The following is a 25,830-nucleotide window of genomic DNA, read 5'->3' on the forward strand; positions in this document are numbered from 1 at the left end:
AACTGTTTTAAAAATACATTACTGTCTATCCCTTTAGCTTAGAGGTTCAAATGTGTCAAATGGCCCTAAACCTCCTCAGTCACGTTTGTTTCTGCACACAGCACAGAATTTTTGGGTTTGCACTACTCTATTTATTTAGACACTTTTTATTCCAGAACAGACCCTCTTGCCAATTCAGAGCTCCTTCTCCTAATCAAGGATCATAATTTGCTCTTGATTTACCTGCATCTTGCAGATTCTTCCTTCAGTTGTCTTGCTATTTATTGTGCACCCCCTTTTCACAGTCTCCTCTGAACTGGAACTTCCATTTAATAGATGCGTTTTTGGTAAACATTACTTTCTGCCAAATCGCTCACTACATTTCATATTCTACTTTCTGGAGTTTTGACTTAGACAAAAAATTACACCACATTTTGCTTCTTAACAAGTTGGAGGGGATATAGTGAGGAGTATCCTGAGGCATGCCCGGAAAAGGCAAAAAGGGGAAGAGACGAATGACAAGCAGATTATGAAAGCTAAAGATGTCTGAAGGCTGAATGACAGAGAGGAAAGGTGAATGAAGAACATGAGATAATAAGGCAAAAGAAGACTTACTGAAAAGTTCCTAATGAAATTTAAATCAGAAGAAATAGAGAATGGACAGGACAACATGACAAAAGTGAAACTCAGATTAGCAAAGTCACAAAAAGAGATATGAGGACTGCAAAGAGTGTGGCTTGAAGATTGTAGATCTAAAATATTTGTGCATGACTGAATGATCTCTAGATAACTTAGGCAAACATTCCAAAGCTCCAACACATGCTTGCACAATGAACAGTGCAGGGAACAAGACACAGCCCTGAGGGCAGCCTTTGGCATTTTAGTGCTAAGAGCAAAGATAACAAAAGAGAATTTCAGGAGGACAGATGGAAATGAAGTACAGTAGAGTGAGCAAAAGAATTACAGGAGATTTGTAAGACAGAGGATGTTCAGCAAGCAAAGAGGCTGTCAGCTCCAGCATGGTGATAGCACACAACTGCCATTAGTTTCCAGGCTACTCATCTGAAACACACTCTCCTAATCAACACGACGATTCAGTGATAATTTAACCTTCTGACCAATGCAGGATTTAGCTTTGGTTCTGGATATTCCTATATATTCTACATTTACCATTTCGTAAAGAACTTGAATCTAAAATAAAGTTAAATGCAATAGATTGGCATTTCACAGTAATTTGTACCCAAATCCGTGTAACACATCTGTTATCCTCTTTGGCTTTTTGTGCATGCTAAATCTGTAACATGATCATAATAGAAAAGGAAACTACAAAAATGAAATTAAAATCCACATATTGATTGCACTGTGATGTCTGCCTCCTTGGTCATGTGCTGGCAAGGTGCAAAGTACCCCCCTCTCCCTCCAAAATAACACAGGCAACTCAAAAATACAACAATTCATGGAGACTCTACCTGCTCTCTGCTTACATCTGAGGTTGCCTGTACAAAGAGAGCTCAGTTTAGGTGCCAAGAATATTCTTGGTGGAACAATTCAGCCATGCATTTGATATTTCCTTTAATTGTTAAAAAATGCCTGCAGAGCACTATTTGGAAAACTCTTTCAGAAGCCTCTAAAACAGATCTGCATGGGGATTAACAAGCTATTACTAGTCTCTAATTTAGAAGATCAAGTGACAGAGATAAGCAAAGAGGAGTCAGTGGCAGACTACAGAGCTATTTTAACTCAGTCGCTATATGATGCAAAATGACATTGACTCTCCCTCTTCACAGACCGTTTTTCCATAGCTAAGCTGAGATGCTCAACAGTCCCAGCTGAAATGTCAAGACTAACTTTCCTTTCTGGGTCCACACTTTTTAAAATGGACATTGTTTGGCAGGGAAAACAAAGCATAAAAAAAGGATATTTAACCACAGAAATAATTTCATTTTCTCCAAAGAGAATGCATTTATTAAATAATGCAGGGAAATTCAGAAAAATGTAAACAATTATTTCATTCCACATGCACTTACATCCTTTGGCACTCTTGGTCATCTAAGTTCTTAGCCACAACTAGGAAAGAGTTTAGTTTTAACTCTACATTACACATAGTCTCATTTCTTCTAGTACCTCACCCTAAACACATGCTATTTGGCAAGCTGTGAGTGCAGGAGACTGCAATCAATTATCTCAAACGCTGACTTCTGTACCAGCGCACTGAACACAGCAGCTACCTGAAAAAATAGTACAAGATGCCACATGCATACACAAAAGTAGTGTAAATTCAGGCTGCAGAGTGAAGTCCTAGATTGAATCATACCCTCTGTTGTAAAAACCTATTTTTGGCTTCTTGAAAGAGACCAAGCGCTTTTTTTTGGGAAACATGATTTTGTTGGTTTTTTTGGTAATAAAACAGGGAGATAAAACCCTAATATAGGAAACTAGATATCTAATAGGTCAACAGGTTGCAAATTTTGAGGAGAAATGCTACAGAAAAAGGAAATGGAGACAAATGCTTCACTTCAGTTTCACTAGAAGTGGAAAATATTACAGTGAGATAATGTCCCACCTATAAAGCCTTAAAGGAAACAAAATTTAATATTCTTATGAGACAGGGCTAATAGTAACGCAGCATGTTCTTTAAAACTGTATTTTTCAGACTATGACTAGCAATTTATTACTAAGGCAAAACATTCACGTCATGAATGTCAAAAAATGTCATGTTTCTCAGGCACTAGAGTTAATTGCAGTTTGCTTCTTTTGTTCAAAACACTGAAAATAAAGACAGGATATGTGTCTCCTCCTGCAGTCTTAAAACAATATTTAAATCATACAAATCAGGTGTGAAAGGAAAATTAAGGCCTTTTAAAGGAGAAAAAGAGACACACACTAGCCAAAACAAGCATGCAGGGCTATATGGGAGTAATAAGATAACGAGAGACAAGTAAGGTTTATGATAGTCTTAATTCTGACCCTTTCTCCTTTCTGAATACTTGACTTCGTATATATTGTTAAATAAATATGAAAGATACAATTCTACATAGAGATACCTGAAGTAAATTAAAAGAGTAAATATTAACCAGAACTGTTCTCATTGAGTCTACTACAGATCTGACTTCTGAAACTATAATATAAATAGTTTTACTTAATCAGTTTTAATAGCAAAAATTAGCTCTTTCAGAAAGTAATCACGGACTCAAGTGTAACAATTCAACTTCACAGAACCATACCTGATGGTCATTAGGGACAAAAGCCTACAGCTTTCTCTTGAAAGCATTCTTAAAAACTCATGTGTGAGTTCAATATTGTTTCAAGTGAAAAGAACTTTGAAACAAAAGCAATCCTGAAAGCAACAAAATAAACACTTAACTAAAACCATAAAAAGAAGCTGCACAATTATTTATTAAATAATACTGCACTTAATACTGCACTTGTACAGACCGTTCTGCTCTATATTTAGGTATATGTTTAGCAATGAACAAACTGATTCCAAGCTCAGAGTAGCTTGTGCAGATATTAAACAGATTTATATGATACTTAGCCTACCATGGTAAAACTAATCACTGAATAAACTGAATCAGTTACACTTCAGAAAAATGAGAAAATGCCCAAATACAGGCAGCCTCAGACAATATTGTTTTAAAACAGAGCAGCTTGGACTAAAATTAATCAATTTGCTGTGGGTTCTTTGTTGTTGCAAGTAGGATAAGACTGATAAAAATTAATTTCCCTTTTCTGTGAGGGCATCAAAGCTAAACCTTGCTTAATTACACACCAAATCTGCATCTCAGTAATGATCATCTAGAGGTTTTTACATCATGGGCTGAGGAAGAGTAGTAGTGATATACCAGTGCAACATGAGACCATTTAACATCGCTGCATTGAGAACCATCTCTGTGTTTTTTAGCTTATTAGTTAAATATAGTTTAAAAAGCTATTTTAACATTCTCATCACCTTCTGGAAAAAAAATAAAAAACAAACCCAGAATTATCTTTAAGTGATAAATTGAAATCTTTGACTATTCCAACTTCTATTATTCCAAATACCAATCTGAAAAAGCCTCATGAACAGCTTTCATGATTAGCTCTTTCAGAAAATGCTAGTCTTAGGTTCATTACACTAATTGTATGATGTGGCCCACAGATTTCTGTAATCCCTTTAAGCATAATTTAATGCCCCCATTATGAAAAAATTAGTTTCATAGAAAAGGGAAAATAATTAAGTATGTTCTGAATATTCTGACATACAAAACTTCCTCACTGCTACAGGAAACAACGAAGTGCCACTATTTCCATATTCATCTCTCATTACTCTCATCACACCCCAAATCAGCTTGAAAAACAAAAAACATTTCCCCATATGGAAAATCAGCTCCTTCACTTCCCACCAGAAGAACAGAGACATGAAGAGTTGAGATAATTCCATCAATAATTATGTTGAGATATTACGATTTAGCTTATAAGCTGTGATGAATACAGCTGGCTTTATTTCTCAGAAGGTCATACACCCAACTCAAAAATGTGGAATTGATTTTGAGCCCTCTTCACCGCTCGTCACAGTAACTTGTGCGCAGAAAAGAGCGAACAACCATAATAAATATAAAGGAACTAACCTTTTGGGTTTTTTTTTTAATGGTTGATACTCCCAAACAAACACTTTTTACCCACTATAAATTTAAAGGATCTGGGTTTTTTTTCACTAAAGCAGAATTTCTTTCTTGAATACAGCAACATGAGTAACGGATTCAAAACATAAAAACTATTAGCTGGTTACAATTCCATCACAGCAACTATAGGTTGTGACTCATTTCAAGGTAAAAAACAAAGAAATCTTCAGCATAAGCACTTAAAATTTCTGAAGTTACTCAGTGTGCTGCTGCTGAGCAGCACATATACTGGTCCCTTACAACAGTGGCAGGCTATTCAGATGGTGTTTGAAAAGTGCGTTAATTGCTTGTGACAGTAACATTGAACCAGGTCATTGATACTGCAGATATTAACAACTACTTCTACCCAGAACACTCAAATTCAGATTTAGCATTTTCAGATAAAAGCAAATAAAGTTGAGCTTTCTTATCTTCTTCAATACAAGAAACCACAACTGATCTTGCGAAGGAATTAAATGAATTAAATGATCGTCATACCTGCAGAAATAACCATCACTTTTGCTCTTAATTCAAGTGGACCCCCCAAGAACATATTTTTGTATCAGAGGTCACTGTAACAGGACTAAATCTAGGGCTTTGGTAAAGAAGCACAAACAATTAGACAACTTAAAAATCAGTATAATTCCAGCACCTGTGCTCTTACACCTCTCTCCTAAACTTTAGTCCTATTTCAACACATTCAGTGTGCAAGTAGGTGAGAGGTTTCTTTGTGATTTGTTTTATTTATATGACTGTTTTAGGAATGAAATATTCCTATATTTTTAAAACTTTCATAGTCCTCTTGTTTGTAAGACATATAAGATTTACTGAAAATATTTGTATTGAATAAAGATCACCAACTGGAACTAAAGAGTGCGCAGCAACACTCAGTAATGGAACCTATTCTTGACTATCATAAACTGCTATTATAAACATGCTTTGTTTCTTATAAAAGAACAAAAGGCACACATTAACACACTAAATAACCCAGAAATCAGAATCCTGCCAAACTAAACACTGCGTACCTTAAGGAAAGGCCCTAAAGAGCTGGTCTGGCTTTTAAAGGAATAAGCAGTACTTTCAGAACATTGCAAGGCTGAAAGTTTTCTCTGAATCTCCAAACAGCTATTTCATTAGCATGGATTTGTTCAGGTACATTTGCACACATACTAGAATTCTTGGGAAAACTAAGCAACATGTAACCTGCCTGTTCTTTTATCATTGTTATAACTATGCTTTACCCCACTGCAAAATCTTTTGCACAAAAAATCTAGTACATTATCTAAATGTTCTCGTTCTCTCTTATGAAAAGAGCAGCATTGTAAGAGTCGGCACAAATGGTGCTGCTACCTTTGCACCAATTCATTAATGAAAAACTGCAGCATTTGGCTGGAGAAGCAAAAAAGCTCTTCAATCTGATTATGCAAATCAAGATTTATTACCAAATCAAATATTCATACCTGATTACATAAATCAAGATCTCTAAGTATTTGTGCAACACCACTCCCAGCTTTATCACAAGAAGTCATTGTGAACCAAAACAGGAGACTAATCTCCAACCCTTCCAGACTGGCAGTACCCACTGCCTCCTACAGCCACACAGGTATGGGATTTCAACACTCTTTAGATAGAGAATATAACACAAATCTGTGCAAGCTGGCCAATGATACATTTCAGAAGCTACAGTCCCTACACAGAATCTCAGGATCAACTAGGTTGGAAAAGACCTTTGAGATCACCAAGTCCAAACTATGATCAAACACCCCCATATCAACTAGACCATAGTACTAAGTGCCACATTCAGTCTTCCCTTAAACACCTTCAGGGATGGTGACTCCACCACCTCCCTGGGCAGCCCATTCCAATTCCTAATCACCCTTTCTCTGAAGAACTTCTTCCAAATGTCCAGCCTAAACCTCCCCTAGTGCAATCTAAGACACTGTCTTCCTGTCCTGTCACTGGTTGCCTGGGAGAAGAGACCAATCCCCACCTGGCTACAACCTCTTTCCATCCATAGATCTATAAAACCAACCATAACAGTACATTCCTAATACTGTTCAACTTTTTTTTTTTTTTTTTTTTTTTTGCTTTTTGAAACAGATGGCATGCAGAAATGATAAGCTGCTCTGGTTCTACTTCCAACCACAGAAATAGAAGCAAATGTAAATTTTTCTTTACCACTCTTTCTTTTAACTGAAATTTACCTCCCAGCTCTGTCATCACTGATGGACTGAACAGCAGCACCTCTCAATAATGCCTGGTAATCTAACTAGGATTCAAGAAAAAATTGTTAGCTGCACCTAACATTTGCCAACATCATGCAGCAACTCTGACACGACCCAAACAAAGGCCTCCTCTCTTCACCTCAGAGCTAAAATTAGCCACAAAGATGCAAAGAAATATTCCATCCTTTTCCATATGCATAGGCTTTCTCTTTCTTGTTGCTCATTTGTGGTTAAAACCAGCAATTTCTTAATGCAAGTGAAATAAAGACACAATTTGCATCACAAGATTCATTGGCACAGCCTAGGAAATTGGATTACAAAGGCACATTTTGCTTTCAAGCAAAACCAGTATCTAATTCATAAAAGAAGAATCAAGGTCGTATTTACTAATACAGCACGAACTTGAAAGAGCATACATCCCAGTAAGTTATTCCTCTTCTCAACACACAATAATCTTAACAACCACATCATCATGCTTTACAAAAATACTACAGTTTACATCAGTCTAAATTTCTCCAATTTAATTTGACTGACGTATTTTAGAACGTGAAGAGTACTGAAAAGTTCTTAAGGCACACTATCGTTTGTGCGGAAAATAACAGTGAGGCAAGATAAAACAAGAAAATTTTGAAATGTTGCAGTGGTGTTTTGCTTTTTAATTCAGTCTGTGTCAATATTCCCATGTCATGCAAATACAGAAAAGTTTATTTTATAAAAGAAAATTCTGCCTGTTATTATACAACAGAAATGGAATAATTTATGACAGTAATTAGATAATTCTTATAATAGGTAAATAGCATGAAACAGGCTTGTAGTCCTTTCTTCATAGAAATGTTTTAGGAGCTACATTTTAAAAAACAATAATTCAGCTAGGAAACAGCAAAAAACCCCCCAAAAAACGGACCTGTGGAAGTGATATAAAATGCTCCTTTTCATCATTAAAATTCTGATTCTTATGTGTAGACTTTGTTAAACACTTAAATTTCCCACCATTTTCTAAAAGCATGCTACATAGCAAACTATCTACTTAGGATTTGATTTAATTTGATTACTGTACAGACTCACTGGAGGAAGACAATTTTCATTCCTAGAAAACAGACTCAGAAGTTTCTTAAGCTATTCAAGCCCCTTCTCAATAAGTCACTTACCTCTTCCTTCTTCCAGTCTATGTCTCCTAATTACACGTTGTCGCTTTTCTTCTTGACGTAGCTGAAGGTGTTCTTCAATATTAACTCCAGGAACAGGGACAGCTAAATAGATTAAGAAAATAAAATACATAGAATTATCTTTTTAACTGTTATGGTGGCAAAAAACCCTAAAGGAAGTAAAGTAAATGAAAACTGAAAACCTACTTACTAGCTGCTCCTTACATGGCCCTGACAATAAACAAAAAGGATTTGAGTAAATTTGGAGGAGTTCTAAGCCTTAGCTCCTAATTTCCTGGTTTTCATGTATCTGACAATTCCATCATCACTAGGTAGTACTTAGGCATATACATATATATAGTTATGTGCTGTCATGGTTATTTCCATTCTCCCCTAAAAAGTTTCAGAAAATATTATTAAACCAAGTCTACGACTGTTTATATTTTTAAAAGGTTTTACATGAGTTAGCCATGTTTTAGCCTAAGAATATTTAAATCCGAATAAAAATCATCATAGAAAATTTATCAGGATATCAAAAAGGACAAGAACAACTTTGTTGTATCAGCATTAGTATCATAACTGCACAGGTCACAAAGTGACACAGGCGACTATAGTAAGGGTAAGCTCAGAACTGTTCACTTAACAGAATGATCCCACTTTGCTATATCAACAATAAATAAATCTGACTGTTAAGCACCATTTTAACAATATTATATTAAAACTGTCCTGTAACAAAAGTATGTAAACAAATGTATCAAGGGGAAAAAAAAAAGTGCAGTAAAAATGAGAATTAAAAGCCATTTTGCTAATTTCATATCACTTACCCAGTAAGAGATCCAAAGGTATCATCTCTTTTACAGCATCAAGGATTCCTCTTTGCCTTGCTTCCTGGCCATCCAGTTCTCTAGCACATGCCTTGCAGCAGCCACACACAGCACAGCCTGACTCACCTGAGCCACAGCCACAGATCCTGCAGCAAACAGAGGGGCTTTATCACTATCTTTTATTTTTGTGCAATATTGATCCCTTTGTAATTAAAACGTAGATTATTACTTTGTTCTATCTGTGGACATGCAAGTTTTCCTGACATAAACAGGAAGGACAGCTAGTTTAAATCCTAGCTGCTGTAGCATGGTGCCAGGACCTGGCTGATCACTGGATTGACTTCTCAGCGTTAACTTTTCTTTATTTAATTTAATGTACGCCACATGAAAACATGAACAAGGAAACAACAAGCACACAAAATGCTGAAGAAATAGTAATGGTGACGCAGAGGCTCTCTGCAGCTCAACTAAGAAGTAGCAGATAAAAGCAACTTGAACAGCAAGATATAAAACTTCCAACACAGGATGAAGAAAGGTTACCCTGAGCTAGCTGCTCTGTCAAGAGACAGAAATTATATTGGTGTTCATATCCAACAGCTTCTAGTAAAGAACTCATGATAAAGTAAAAAAAAAGTTTTTAAATCTCTATCACCTGCAGCCACAAGCTATTTACAAAAATTTTAAGCTATTTCTAATTTTAAAAGCAACATACAACTATATATTTAGCTATAAAGTTACTTTAGATGGAAATTTCAACTCAGTTCACATTCCAGAAGTGCTTTAGCCATCCAACTTGCTGTAGCACTCCCATTCCTACACATTTCCTTACCCTCCAGGTACTCTATCAGGGCGCCCACTACTAACACAGCTGGCTCCATAGCCTGTGCAATCTCCACATACAGTGCACACCATACACTGCTCCAGCTTCCATTTATGCATGCCTGGAGGGCACATCATGGACTTCTCATCTTTTTCATCCAGTTCCTCTTCCAGGTCTTCATCCATTGCTGTTGCCATGTTCTCTACTCCAAAACCTAATGAAGACATTGAAGTAAGAAATGTTTCCTGAGATCAACAGAGAGGTTTCTGGTAACCCAGAGAGGTAAGGATAGGTTGGACAGGGCTCTGAACAACCTGATCTAGTTGAAGGTGTCCCTACTCATTGCCAGGGGGTTGCACTAAATGACTTTTAAAGATTGCTTCCACCTCAAACTATTCTAGTGTCTATGAACAACGGCTTACTGCTGAAGCTCTGAAGAACACTCACAGATCGGGTTTTAAAAGGAATGACTGAAATGCCTGATTTGCTTGCTCAGCCAGCACAGTGACTTTTTCAAAATTGCTCTGTGCATGGGCATGCTTGATTTTTTAAATCACGTTGCATGTATTCAAGCCTTAGGTTTGGAATTACATTTTATAGCAAAATGTTTAGCTTTGTTTTCACTTCTGATATTTGCCAGCACACAAAAGAAAAGGGGGAAAAAAAAAAAAAAAAAAAAAAAAAATCACCTTTTCCTCCCTGGCTCATAGAGCCTGTGTCTCGTCCACACTGTCCTTTATTATTTACTCCAAATGTCCAAACTTCTCCATTCTTCATTAGCACACAGGTGTGAGCTTTGCCCATGGCTACTTGAGTCACAAAATGGCCTTTCAAATCCGTTACTAAACCTGTAAGACATAAAACACTTGGATGACTAATTGCACTTTCTAGCAAAGAAGGAAACTCAATGATGTAACAAAATTGTTAGTGGACACTGACGATTTTAAAATTTACAGCAAAGGAGAAAAACAGACATACAAAACAAGTGCTAGAATAAAAAGTGAAAGGAGAACAATGCTTAGGCCACTTGCAAAAAATGAAAAGCCAAAAGCAAACCTCAAACTGCTGCAAATCACTTATTTTGAAAAAGAACTGTAAAGGAGTCACAAAGCGACTGGAGTTCATTCCATTAATATTTTACTTAAACTGTGGTGTACAGGGTCACCTGCTACCTTATGAACAGAGCAGCACAGAAGGCCTAGTTTCCAGCAGCCTTTGTTCATAGCAAAGCACATCTTATTTCTTTGATGTTTTCCTGTGTGGCTTTCTTATGTCAGATTAGTATAAGTGACATTTTTCCCCCCGTCTCCTTAGCAGAAGAATTAATTTGGATATTTGTCACCACTGACTCTGAATTCTTTCACAGAACTTTAGGAAACAGCTTTTTCTACCCTTCTGTCACATTTGTCTGAATCAACAATGTCAGGAATACATTAGGAAAGTAAGAAACACACAAACATTTTCATGGGCTAAAAACTTCTATACTAATTTCAATTACTTCAGTTGAAAGATCATTTAAAAGGCAAATATTAACTTACTTGTACTATCAGAGTAAATAGCATCTTTTCCAAACATGTAGAGTTCTCCATCTTTGGAAATTACAGAACTGCTTCCATTATTGCACGCTGTAGATATGACAATCTTTCCTTCCATTTTAATAATTTTTTTAGGCTTATATGGTTTTGATTGCCGTCTGCTTTTAGCTTTAAATAAACAAATAAATTACAAGTAAATCTACCAAAAAAATCCCAAACCATAACAGGCATAATCACTAGTTTTCACACCGGTAATGAAAAAAACTCAAAACAAACAACTGACTATATGCACAATCTCCTGGTCTAATTTTAATTGGATTATACTGGCTCCTTTCAAAAAATTTAACAGCAAGCAAAGATATGATTAGATCAGTATCTTTTAAAAATGAGTCTTCAAATATTTCAAAACACTTTAATTATTCTTATTAATCTAGCCCATCAGCATCTACCATCTGTTTCCTAAAGTGAAGTATTTAATTTAATAGGACAGCAGATCGCAGCTTCAGGGCACTTAAAGCTATCTTTAATTGTCTTACAAAGTCTATTTCAACCTATACACACAACTACAGAAATCAAGTCTAGGAAATGTGTTAATTTTATATGGATGAGGCATTTGTTGGTGTGAAGATGAAATTAAGCAGTCTTTTTTTAATGTCTGAAGAATTTTGATTGACCAAGCACTGAACATCCGCTTCTGCAAGTTCTTAACAATCCACCTCTCCACCAGGCAGCAAAACACCCATTTCCAAAGCTCAATAAAACAACAGCAAAGAGGCAAAAGTTTTGGCTCCAGTTTTTCCAAATCTTGGGCAGACAGAATGGCCTCTTGACCAAATTTATGACTGTCTTTTCTTGGGACAACTCTAAAATAGTACTTCCACCACACAACCCAAACTGTGGTATCAGATTCTGTAGCTGGGAAAGGTTTTAGCAGTGGTTGTCACGACTTGAGGCCAGCATAATCTCCAGCACAAGCTGCATGCTCACATGTTCCTGGAAAATGCTGAAACTCCTCTTTCCAAACTAAAAACTCTTTAAGAGGCTTTTACCAACCACTGGTCAGGCAAGCAATGATACATACTTGATTCACCATCCTCTCCTTTACTAGCAGAACCTGTGAAGAATATGCTTCCATCCTCAGCAACAAGTAAGGCATGTGAGCCATCATGTCCAACCGAAAACTGAATAATCTTTGGAGATTTTGTGATTGGGAGTTCAACCCATTTGCCAGCTGAAGGGCCACCTTGTTTGATTCCAAGGCTCTGATATTTGCCAGTATAATAAATCTAGGAGAAAAAAGTTTATCAGTTTTAGTTACGCCACAGCACTTCAAGCTTACATAATTCTCGAAGTTGCATTGTTTTTAAATACTTTCATTTCAAATCACACTGCACTCTTCCCAACATTGGTTATGCCATTTCACTATCTCTGTCTCAAACCGATCAATTGTGACTCAATGGGGGAAAACTCTGATTAGATTGTTTTGAAATGTGCTTTCTACTGAGCCACTGAGTGAGTTTTCATATATAATTGTTTGGCTAGATGAGTGTAATACACAAAAAAGAACAGAAGAAACTACTCAGAGGAAATGAAGCACTTAAAACACTTCACAAAAACATCTGGTCCATGTAAAAACAAGATGGTATTACAACAATAAAATCAATTTAAAATAACAACTTACTACATATTTTAATATGCCTCAACACATTTGTAAAACATGTTTAGTAAATACACAGTGGCCACTGACTACATAGTAACAGAATAAGATATTTCACATGAACAAACACAAAATTCCTGACATGAACTAAAAAGTCTCCTTTAGAACAATGCAACTCAACAGCTCTATGAAATTGGTCTGTCAACCTATGGGGCACGTCAAACCATTTTACATTGCCTTGTCTATTGTATTTCCTACCTTCACAGACAACTTTATAGACCAAACCTAGGAAATTTGTTAATTTTATACTGAACAGGCATTTTTGGTAGCTGAATGATAAAGTTAATCCATCTCCCCCAGTGCTGAAGAGTTCTACTTGATCAAATTCTGTTACATACCATTAAATTTTTAAAAAAATATTTACTCATTAACATTTTCAACATTCTCACTCTTCTGAGAGAAGAAGAGCAAGGCCTTCATTCCAATAAAGCAATACAATTTTGAACATTTAATTAAGAACTATACTCCTACAAGATAAATAGCATTAGTCTTTCACAATGAAACAGAAACACAGTAAATAGTCAGTGACAGTATTATTTCTGAATTTCTATGAATATGCAAATGCCTCTAAAAATCTCAACTGAGCAGAACAACGTATCAAATCATTAAGAATAGGTTCAGTGAAAAAAACTGAAAAATTTACATAGTGGAATCAATAATTCTCTAAAGAATCAGAAAAATATCAGGACGGGATTTAAATAAACTATTATGGTCAGGTTGTGCAAAGTTAGGAGGTGGTAAAGTTTGCAAAGGTGCTAACACGTAATTTGCAGACAGAAGGCAATTTTGTTTCCTAAATTTAAAACAAAGCCTGTCATTGTAAGAGACTGTAGAAATTCCTCTAAATTCAAGTCATGGATTTCTCAGGGGTGCCAACTATCTTTTATGCTTTTAAATAACTATTTATTTTCTGTGTTTTAAAGCAAGCTCTGAAAAATATATTTGAATACAATCATAGACAAACATTCTAACATACTGAAAAGGCAAAAAAATTACGAAAATAATCATTAAATTAAAAAACAAAGAATTCTATTGGTGCAATTTGCTATTTACTACAGAACATTTTCAGTACCTTTCCACTAGCAGTTTTCATCAGTGCAAACTCTCTCCCAGCACCAAGGACAGCTGATTCCTCATCAAACCCTGTACCTGTGCAAGTAAGATTGTGTTAACTGAACAGTTTGATTAGGCAGTTTCACAGACCAGTTACCACCTATCCAAATCTGCTGGTCCATGTAGCCAAATATGCTTTTTTGTTGTTTTGATAGAGCCAAAAGCAAGCTCGACAGAGCAAAAATAACCCAATGCAAAGGCCAAGTGATATTTTTTCAAAATACCTTTATAGATACTAACAATTCTTCACCTCAAATTCTGATGCAAATGTGTTTTTCCATGTAATTCTTTCTCCCTTTAATCCAGTTCAGTGGTCCTTGTAACTTGTTAACTTTGACCCACAGCAAGGAGTTCCACAGCTTAACTATGCTTTATAAAGTCCAAGCTTCAAACAATTATATATTTATTATACAACTGAAGGAAAATACTGGAAAACCATGAATAGTACTAGAGACAAAGGTGGTTCAAAATGGGTGTATGGATTTGACTCTGAGTCAAACAACAGTTAAATGGTTTCAAACACCTCTCCATGTATTTATTATGGAGCAATACCTTCCTGCACATAGTAGAGCCAAAGGAAAGCGTCACATTTCAGCTGTATAATTTGAATTACCAGGCTTGTTATCAACCTTCAAAGAACAGAACTTACTGATAATGTGCAAATCTTTCTCCAGATCAAACAATGAGATGCCACAGGCATGTAAGCATTTTCTTGCAAGCTTAAGCTGCAGTTCTTGTTGCAATACCGGCTCAGTACTCGTGGCAAATATTCGCACTACAAAGCCATCCTGCAATAAATGCAGAAATCCACTTTATACTGTATAAGAAATGGATTAATATACTTTTCAAGTCCTAAGTGCATCGACATAGTACTATTTCAGAGTAAGTGTCAGAGGACACCGATAAAGTAACATTTATTATAACATAACATTTACTACAGAGGAAAAAAGAATAAAGAGGCCATTAGGAGTAAGTATCCGATTCCTTAAAATCTTACTTTTGTAAGTATTTACATCTATGTTTAAGCCCTCAACCTCCTGATTGAGAACCCAAACTTCTGCATGCTGAGTGACTGCTGTCAAGAGCAGCTAGAGGAGTTTTCTGTTTACAGGTGCAGAGTATCTTCATCTGGCCATGTTAAAAAAAAACCTAAGAGCTGCTCTGTTAGGAGAGAAACAGAATAATCCTGGTTTTCTTACAGTCGATGTTTAGCACCTGTTGACAACCCAGTTTCACCTCCATCCCTATTTTTCACTACTAAAAAACCACACCAGAACTAAAAACATAGTAACTGTCAGCTGGAAAAAATACAACCACCACTACAGTTTTGTCCCTAGTAGGAGCACTTCTCTGACTGAGCTTCTACAGCTTTGGCCAGCAGGCAATTTTCACACACAAAAGGTCAACTGGAATGTAGTATATTTCCTATCTCTTCTAATAAAACTGTCTGAAATGCCCCAGTAAATTCCAAAGCTATTACAGGAAATTAGATCAAGAAAATGTTTATCCTTAAGCTCTATCAAGCTTATCCCACAAAGAACCTATAGAACATGTTAAAAAGACACTATTCAATGTACAAGATTTTTTTTTTCCTGAAAAAGCAATGGCGTTTTTCTTAAAACTTATCTGAAAAATAAAAAATCAATCACAAATCAAAATTGTGTGAATACCAAAATACTGGGTGTTTTATGCAAAATATGGAAGTTTCTCATTACTTCTAGTTACATGGATTTCTGCCTCTGTTGTGTTAGTGAAGAAAAAGCCAAACATGAAGCAAAAAGGAAGCTATAAATATTATAAAATAAAAGGCAGCTGCGAAAAAATAGTTTACCCATCATTTGTAAAACTTACATCTCTAGATGCTGCTATTTGATTAATATATTCTCCATCTGTGAAAAGGATATTCTGTCCTTCAGTATGACAATCTGTGAGAGAAAAATGAAGTGCACTGCATCAGTTTATATTAGCATATACACACACTAATCTCTGCTTCTGTCTAATGCATTCTCACTTCAATCAGATCATAAGAGTTCTACTTTGTCTCAAGTGAGATGACAGCGTTCTGATAATGTATGATTTTACATGAAGATGTCCTGTCTCACCAAAGCACGTAATTCTCCCTTAGCTCTTGTAAGTTACTGCAATATTTTTCACTGTAGGAAATGTAAGTGGTTACACCCCAATATTTAAATGCAGAAAAAAAGCACGTTGTAGTCAGCTGAGAGGCATATTCTAAACTACTACAACACAACCATAGAAAGCAAAGTACCAAAACCAAACAACTTTCCTTCCCCTTAGAGCACACCCAGGTATGAATCACAAATCAGGTATGCAGCAAGCATAATGGAGGATGGCAGCAGAAACACTGAAGTTTGAAATACTGCTCTCTCAAAAATCATCTCAGATTTAACAACTAAAGGCAGCTCACTGCGCTGCAAAGTTGTGTCAGTGATAAAAGAAGTATCAGTAACTGGGTGAGAAGTTTCAAAACTAACCTAAATGACATTTTTCCAAAGGTTACAGGAAGCTGGTAAGCATGAAGTTTCCTTGCATGACTGAAAATTACATGCTCACACAAGCAGAACAGCCAAGGAAACAGCACATTCTGGCCACCAGTGGTTCTATATTACACTATTGAGCTTATTGCTTGAGTCACTCCAAGAAAGCTGAGTCTCCTGGTAAACATTTCTGGGGATTGTTCCTATGTTTTATAGACCTGTTCAAAGAGGAAATCTGGAACAGGGATAGGGTTTTTTTTTTTTAAATACATGCTCTCCAAAAGACTTCCTAAAAATTAGCACTTGCTTAGCTAACAAACAGGTACAAATTAAAAATCAATCTAATGGGAAGACTGAAAACTGGAAGGCAAATGGTGTATCTGGAAAAACTAGCACAGTGTCTCAGCTCGGAAGGAGCTTGTATGAGCAGTCCTAAATCTTACTCAGTCTGACTCTGTATATTACTATGGGGGTGAGGATAACCAAGCTTTCTGTCTGGAGATTGCTACAAGAGAAAGGGTTTATGTTTTACTAAAAACACATAACTACAGACATCTGTTAACCACAGCCTCCTTAGAGGCTTCAAAGGAAGATGACTGTGAAGCATCACCTTCCACATTCATATTGTGCACTCTGCACCCGCTAAGAATCACAGCCTCGAGGTCACCTAGGCTACGCTGGGTTAGCAGCACTTTTCACACCAAGGGAATAGCCCTGAGCCTAAGATACTAATTTGCAATTTCAAGGAACAGTAAAACCACATACCATGTACTTCAATTTCTCCAGCTGAAAACAGAAACTGTTTTTAGGTATGCAGTAAGCATTACTGTTGAAAGAAATAGCAAAGATGAAAACCTCTGTCAATTCAGGTCTAGTCACCTAGTAAATTCTCATGGAATTCAGAAATTCTTTTATGATATCCAGACTGAGAAAACAGACGCACGACTCAAGTACAATGTATAAATCTTGACTAAGACATTAGATACAAGACTGTTGACACACAGCCTGGTAGTTCCAGATATTAGGCTGGATTTGCAAGATCATCTTATCAGAGTGGAAAGACTGCCCTTTGAAAATAGAAGCTTGTGGTTTAAAGAAGCTGATGGATCCTGCTGACTGAGAAAGGAGAATATGTTCCATAGTTCTCTGACTTGTCTAAGGTCATGTGATTTCTATCTAGGATCAACTTCTAATCATATCTCCTAACCTCCTATGCATCCACCTGTATGAATAAATTCTAATACCTTTTTTTAAGGCACTGTAACCAGCCCAGGCACCTGCAAGAGATTAATTCCAGATAGAGCCACATCTGAATACCATACCAACTAGGAGCAAATATTTGCTGTGTTCAGCTGTCAGCAAGGTCACTGGCTTCTAGTTCTATCCAGTATGGCCTTTCAGAACTAGAACAACTTGCAAGTCACCGTAAGATTTCATTGGGGCAGCCACCACTATTCAGAGTTAATTACCTACTCAGTTTTCCTCAGGCCAGACACCATCCTCTACCTTAACTGCATTTTTTTCTAATGGGAAAGGAAAATAAGCAGAAGTGGACCCCCTGGAATTTGTCCTAGGCAAAAGAACAAGGTCATATCTGCTCACAATAACACACTGAGATAAACATGTAGAAGTGCACAAAGCAAAACAGCAAAGTTCAAGGACTGAAATACAAAAGACTGGAGTTACATAGAATATCTAACACCCACTTTGACACCCCCACTAACCACACAAAACGCAACTGTGAAGATAGTTTGAGAAATTCCTGATTGGGTATTCCCATTCAGATTTGCTTTTGCAATTTGTTGAGAAGGCACACTCTCATTTAATTTGTGCCTTTTTACAGTATAAATACAAGGCAGTCTTGCAGAACAACACTCGTCACTGAGATTTGCAAAAGCAAGCTAACAGCTCTGAAGGGTAGACTTTAAATGTGCTCAAATCTCTCTCAAGACTTGCATGAATAACACCGATGTGTTTACAAATGGTAACATAATTAAGGACCTCAATGAACCCTACTACTGTGCATGAAGCTGGCCTGAGGTGAAGCAAGTTGAAAAACTACTCTGAAAGGCATTTTTTCAGGTCCTTGAATCTGGTCTCACCGAAATATCTCATCCAGCCCCCACAAAGAACAAGAGCAGCTTCAAAAGACATCCATATTTTAAGGATGTGCAGAAGCAGATTCAACATTCAGAACTTGTTTAAAAAATTGCTGTTTGCATTTTAAAGACAAAAATCCTAGAGAATTTTCCTGAGGTTTCAGACAGTGCTTTCCTAAGTAAGGATGAAACAAAATCTTTCTTCTGACGTACAAAATAAGCCTGTCATTGTTTGATTACAACAATGCTGCCTTTGCTTTTTGGATATATTTCTACCCCATTAAAAAACAAAATGGCTTTGTTCATAGTTTATAATTGCCTACATGTAAGAGATCCTGAAAACAATGCCATACATGAGCCAAACATTCAAAGTTCAGACGAGAAAGAAACGAAAATTTTTAGGAAGGAATTTAAGCTCTTGTAGTCTTTAAATTAAGATGATCACATATTCTAAGATGTTGCAATATTCTTTCAGCAACTGGAATAAGATGCAAGGCCTCTAGGTGAAATACCGAAGCTGGACTGAAGTGAAGCAAAGTCATAAAGCAATCTACCTGTGACCTCAAAATCCCTCCATTTCTCTTCTGCTTGCCTGAAACTACACAACATGTAAACAGCAAACTATACCAGATTTCTCTCATCTGGAGGTTCTTACCTGGCAAAGCAACTGTACCGTCTTGTTCTAAAGTTTCAGGATTTATTCTTATGGCTGTCATACTGTGATTATTCGCATCTCTATATAATAAATAGCCCTGGCAAGAACAAAAAAAAATTGAAGAGCATTTTCATATCTCTCTATATACATTAACAGATGCTAAAAGGGAAAAAAAAAGTCATCATTATTTTAGATTTTGCTTTAATATAGTGGAAGTCTTTTATATCAAAAGATGATCAACGTTTTCTCTACTAATCAAGCTTCACATTAAAAAATGGAAATTTGAGTCTCTTCCTCCCACTTTCTAGATGCCATGGATTAGCATGCTGAGGTTTGTATACAACTTTTGAAGCACTGCATATTAATTCTGTTACTTATATACAATTAGAGTTAAAAGCCACAGCCATAGTAAAAACAGTGTTTCTGTCTCCACTTTTCAAAACAACAAAATAGTCATAGGAATTCCAGAAAGACAATAGATAATGTTGCCCTATATTGAAGGGCAATCATTAATGCATATTAATGCATGCATTAAAACCTAGAATTAAAAAAAAAATTAACTACTTGGACTCCCACATTAAGACATTTTCTTCCATCGAAACTACTGGATAAATACATCTTGGTGAAATGAGGAAAACAAGCCCACATAAATTAAGCAAAGAGCACTAAAGTAGATAGAAGAGCTTCAATCTAAAAAATAACTAATATGATGGAGTAAGAAAAAACACTTTAAGTTAACCAAGCAACTAAAGGGAAATTACACTGATTATGTATTTTACCTCTCTTATGGAGACATAACTAGCAATAAGTGCAAGTTACACACCTTTCTATAAATATAGCCCCAGAATGACAATTGTCCAAACTGCAGTGCCTTTGGCTACAGTCAGGTGCCTTTGGCTACTCACTGTGTGAGTGCATACACCTGTACAAGCACTCAAAAAGCATCACATATTTATAGTTATGTACAGAATGTCCCAGCATATAACACTATATAATGAAACCACACGAATCCCGTTCCTTTCCAAGCTGGTAAAACAGGTGCCAGAATAAATGCATCCACATGCATTTGTTTTGTGCCAGTGTACCTTTTGGCGATCTACTTTTAAATAAATAAATAAAATAAAACCAGATTTCATGTGTTTGTGTACATACACACACGATAACTGCAATGAAAGAACATATATTTGTAATGCAAAATATCACTTCAAAAGCCTGGCAAGAAGTATACTAAAAATCACACTAGGACAATGAGATAATTCAGTTAATAATATAATAAATTAAGGAAATTAACTGTTCTCTGAAATGTATTTTTTGTAAGTTTTGAGGGTTTTTTATAATGAGTAATAAAGGTATAAGAAAAAGTGGCTGACATTCCAGAAACTAACTCGAAAAATTCCAAACCATCCAAATATAGTTAACTCTGCAATGACAATGTCGACAATTACCTCTACGTACTGTTCACATACACTCAATCCTCCCCAACAAAACCAGAGTTTCCTTATTTTACTGCAAATGTTTTAATGTCAATTTTTTTTCACAAACAGGTATTTCAAATATTTTTTACATTTGATGCAACAGCACTTTTTTACATCCACTGACATGCACTTAGAAACACACATCAATTGACCGTACAGTTCATAAACTGATGTGCTAAACCATCATATTTTTCAAAAGTCTTTACAGTGACAACACAGAGCAAGGACACTCCATTATTCCTTTCTAGAGGCCAGTACAATCACGTGTCCATCATCTTGCATAATTTAGAAGCCAGTAGCAAAAATTTTGGTTTTTATAACGAAAGCCAAAGGAATGATAAAATATCCATGTAAGCTTACTCTAAGCCAAGGTCTACTTAAACAACTCATGAGGGATGAGGAGGGCTGCACATTTTATATAAGTATTCACCTACCTGAGCATAGCCTAACCAAGAGTTTTTTTCTTTTCTGTTTTTGATGCGGGATGTAGAATTGTATATATGGCCCTGAAAAGCAAAAAACCTTCCATCATTTAACAAATACCAGAGTGAAAACTCAACACAATCATTTATCATCTAACTAATGTCTTCAACCATATTGCAAAGTGAAAATTCTAAGAAAATGTTGTCAAATTGTCATAGAAATCATGAGAAAAAATTACACAAACTGTAACAGAAATGATGATTAGTAAGCTATGTAAGATTCTCCATGGAAACAGCACATCATAAAAGTTAAATTAAAATACTAAGTATCACTTATCAGACAAGAAGCAGCCACATTACCCTCACTGTCCCGCTATATCCAGAGCCAATTTTGTAAAGTCCATCTTTACACAAGAGATAGAGGAAAAAACCATCACTCTGAAGTAGGCACTGATCATCTTCATCTACAGATATTTCTTTCAATGGCCATTTGTGCATCAAGGCTGCCTTCTTTATCCCATTACTGAACCAGTCCTGGATTTGGATTTTGCCCACCAGAACTGCCTGTACACTCCGCTGAAGAGAGTTCAAAATGGTTGGCACCTAAACAGGAAAAGAAACAGTGAGTGAAAGAGATGACAATTTTTTAAGTGTTGTATTTTCTGTTCTAACTCCAACTCAAGAGAGACAAAAAAATACCAAATCATCTCAAAAATACTGAGGGGGAAAAAGGTAACTGAATTAAACAACACATCTTTTCAGAACTCATGAGAAGTACTCATTTAGATAAATTCCCATATACAGAGAAGTTTTAGCGCAAGACCTGAATAGTCTGACAAGCATGGCTGCCATTATTGGTGAGGATTGCAGAGATTGCTTGCAACGTCCTTCCTGTCTCTCCCCAGGCAGCTACCAAACTGAAGAGGCAAGCGCAGGAAAGTGCTGTCAAGGACTGTCCTGTACTGTCATTCATTCCCGTGCTACGGACAGTTATCTCCAAAAGCAGCTGGAACAGGGATTCTGCAGATAAAACACAGCCATTACACAGAAACGTCACAAAATCATACAAAACAATTCAACCAACAACGGGAAATTAAATCGGAAAATATATCGTTCCTCAGCCATTATGTTTAACGCTAATTTCAGACAGAAAAGCATCTCAATTAAATACAACTGTATTATCCTTAACTTATCTTCTTTTCAGCCAGAAAACATCAAGTCAGGATAATCACCATGGCTAAAGAAGAAAAACTGCAAATCCTTCTGTCACAGTGGAACGCATTAACAAGAAATGGGCCAGAAAGTGTTATTTGACCTGCCTACTCAGTCCACCCCATCATTGAGATGACGTGCAGGTCCTGACCAAACTTATCTACTCTTTATGACCATTACCCATGTTGAAGCACAACCCATTTCACAGAAATGAGCATCTCAAATCAAGGTTTGAAAATTATTTTGATCACATGCCTCTTTCCAAATAGTGTTTGATAGTTGAACATCTAACAATAAAGGCATGAACCGAAATCCACCTAAATTTCTTGAGAGCAGATACAACTAATAACTAAGGCAGCAATCAAAAAGTCTTCTTTGTAAACTTTTAATACTCTGCACATCAAAGCAAAATAAAAGCTTTCTGTGGCAAATTACTGTTTGGAAATGGTAAACTGTTAACTCATAAAATACGAAAAAATACACAAAGTCTAAAGTTTTCTATAAGTTATTTTTAAACAACACAGGTTACAGCCTAGACTTCCCTGCAGTTCTATAAACGAGTAAAAACAACGAATCAAAAACAACAATGAGATCTTAACTTGAAGTATATAGTCAATCATGCTCCCAAAGGCATCAGAAGTTCAACTTTTATTTTCAATATCATTAAAGAGAAAATTATTTTTCAGGGAAGCTTTGGGATGGCCAGAGAAATTCAAAACAAGAATTCTGACATTCTGCTTAGCAACTCCACATAAATTACAAAATTAAGTATCTAAGCTATAGATCACAACAGCAGATTCCAAGAGAAATTCACCCTGAAACTGCATTCTTTCCAGGAAGACCAAGTATTTTATGCTTGAGTAAGAAAGTGAAACCCAATTTGTTAGGCTGTAAGGTTTATTACCTTGTTCCAGTGAAGAAGTATTGCATATGTGCACAAAAAGGAGTTTACACTCACAATAAGGTCAGTCATTTGAGAACAAGCATGTTACTATCTCACAAACACTTGTCAAGAACCATTTTCTTTTATTCAGCATCATCAACGTATGTATTTAATAAAAATACAGTAAGAGATGAGATATTACCTAGGACTTCAGGAGGCTCTGACTGCAGGCCTTCTGGTTGCTGACCTTGGAGCACATTAAGTAGGGCTTGTAGGCTCCTGAGACACAAGGATGGATGAGAAAATCTCGTCTCCTTTATCAGTTCAAAGACTTCACACAATCCAACTTCAATGATCTAAAGAAGTACAGATTTTTCAGAACAGATGTCAACATATTATTTTGAGATCTTCATGAAAGAAAGTATATATACCAATGTTCACTGAACAAGACAATTACTCAGATAAAAAGTTATAATATAAAAGCGTTCAATCAAACCAGAATCAAAATCAAGAACTCACCTATAAAACTATACCAGCAAATATTAGACATAAGTTAGCCACTGCATAAAAGAACACAGCTAAGCAGAGTAAGTTTCCTGAAAGAATAAGGAAACGTAAAGCTTTTTGCACAATAAAAGGCAAACTGTGCCTCTGAGCCCTTTTAATTTCTAACCAGTTCACACTTGTATGATCTATTTTCTTGCTCATTAATGTGAGCCAGCAAGCTAGAATGGTATTGTAACCTGGCTTCACAACCAGTAGTAACAGCACATTTGACAGCTGATACTGGCAGCTCTAGCACTTGCCCCTCCAAAGCCTCCGAGATTATTTTTTATATCGTGACAAAAACAAACATTAATTGGTTGTCACTAAGACTCCATATGTATTCATCACAGACATGCATTAAGCCAACCAACAGAACACTTTTAAAAGCCCTGTTATAGCCATCTCTAACTTTCCCTTTTAGAATTCCCGACTATTCTTCTAATCCCGAGATTACAGTCATGCTTCTCCCCACTGACTGCTCCCTTGCACTTCCTTCTCAAACTCTGTATTTAACAATGAAGATGAAAGAAAAGAGGAGAGTTTGCACATTACAAATGAGCAACAGTATCTTAAAAACTTCACTATGTGTTTTGGTCAGGAGCAGGGCCTCCACGTATTGATCATTTAACAGACTCACCCCTGAGTAAAATCTAAGGAAAAAGACTGAAATGTGAAAATAAAAGCATTGTTAATGCAACTGCCACTCAAGCTTAAAACATATACATCCTGGCAGTCAGCTCTAAGTTCTACTGGATACCTTGTAACTGTTTTTGCTGACATTCAATTTGAATCCCATCTTTAAGAAATTATTTTACCACCTATTTTATTCTTGGAGTAAGGATAAAAACATAACAAAATCAAATCTTCAAAGCACAATAGCAATTTTCCTCTGCAAATTACACCTTACATTTCACATCTGCAGTGGAGTGGGGGGAAAATACGTGCATGGAATCTTACAGGGAAAAAACTGTCAACATAATAAAGGTATAATGTTTCTTCTAGGATCCAAAACTCACCATCACCCTGAAAGCTAAAAAATAAAATACATCATAGTACATTTTTAGAAATGCCTTTCCTGTTCAGTTATAATGTCTATGAAAGAAACTGAGTTTATTTTATTCTTCACAATCTTCAGAGAGAAGACCTCAACTAGGAGCTGACAGAGGCAGCTAGAGAAAGTAGAGAACACAGTGGAAAAAAAAAGTTTGGTGAACTTCCACTGCAGAAGGAATCAATAAGATTTAGTTCTGCTGGAACACTATCAGTTCTGTATAGGTTTTGGCTTGATTTTTAAATATCTGAGATCAGAAGCTTGGGTAAGCTTCATAAAATAGATCTATTCCCCCTAATATCTCCTGTATATATATCTTATATACTTATGTGTGTATCTACCTCTCTCCTACAAACTGTGCTCTGAAGGACAGAATAAGCAAATAGTTCCTTACAAGACGTCTGAAGCTTGTTCTCACTGCTCTCTGAAGGGTTTTTGGGCTGAAACAAGTACTGCTGCCTCAGCTTCTGTGCCATAGCCTGACTGCTCTTACTGATGTTCTCCATGCAGCCACTCTCCCATTCCCTTTGCAACACCTTTGAGACTTCAGATCAAAAGTATAAGACCACTTAACAAAAGGTACCCAAAATTCTAGGCAGGAGGCAGACATTGTGACTCCTAAGTAATTCCTAAAACCCCTCCTATTTCATCTTGAAGTCTTATCTACACTCTTGTTTTATCTCCTTTATCTTTCCTCTCATAGCATTGTGAGCCTTATGCTCAAATTTAGCATTCAAAATTACATGCTACTCGGAATTAATTTATGTTGTATACATAAATGAAAAACGAACATTTACAAAGGTAACATTCTCCTAATGAATTTTAAAAAACTTTAAAAAGACTATTTGTCTTTTATTTTTTGTTGCAACTTTAAAATTTTAATTTTTGCTTAAGCTTATTAACAAAACATAGGCCAGTGCAGGAACAAAGAATATTGAAGTCAGTTAATTTCTCTTTAATCACTTTAATCCCATATTTGTTCCTTTTAGTA

General features: G+C 36.1%; 1 protein-coding gene across 3 annotated transcripts in view; it reads right to left on the minus strand.

Annotated features, from left to right (window-relative positions):
- The window catches only part of MYCBP2 (MYC binding protein 2), a 171,357-nt gene that overhangs the window by 112,494 nt on the left and 33,033 nt on the right, over nt 1-25,830 (minus strand). For all 3 annotated transcript variants that reach the window (XM_040055506.2, XM_040055504.2, XM_058419388.1), the window contains exons 4-17: nt 23,445-23,598; nt 21,971-22,167; nt 21,508-21,750; nt 21,160-21,231; nt 19,251-19,347; nt 15,850-15,923; nt 14,648-14,786; nt 13,958-14,034; nt 12,250-12,454; nt 11,172-11,336; nt 10,323-10,481; nt 9,643-9,847; nt 8,814-8,959; nt 7,993-8,094 (exon numbers count right to left, since the gene is read on the minus strand). In XM_040055506.2, the coding sequence (XP_039911440.1) occupies nt 7,993-8,094; nt 8,814-8,959; nt 9,643-9,847; nt 10,323-10,481; nt 11,172-11,336; nt 12,250-12,454; nt 13,958-14,034; nt 14,648-14,786; nt 15,850-15,923; nt 19,251-19,347; nt 21,160-21,231; nt 21,508-21,750; nt 21,971-22,167; nt 23,445-23,598 (2,035 nt within the window). The remainder of the gene's footprint in view (nt 1-7,992; nt 8,095-8,813; nt 8,960-9,642; nt 9,848-10,322; nt 10,482-11,171; nt 11,337-12,249; nt 12,455-13,957; nt 14,035-14,647; nt 14,787-15,849; nt 15,924-19,250; nt 19,348-21,159; nt 21,232-21,507; nt 21,751-21,970; nt 22,168-23,444; nt 23,599-25,830) is intronic.

Source organism: Hirundo rustica, chromosome 2 (assembly GCF_015227805.2).
Source record: "Hirundo rustica isolate bHirRus1 chromosome 2, bHirRus1.pri.v3, whole genome shotgun sequence".
NCBI lineage: Eukaryota > Metazoa > Chordata > Aves > Passeriformes > Hirundinidae > Hirundo > Hirundo rustica.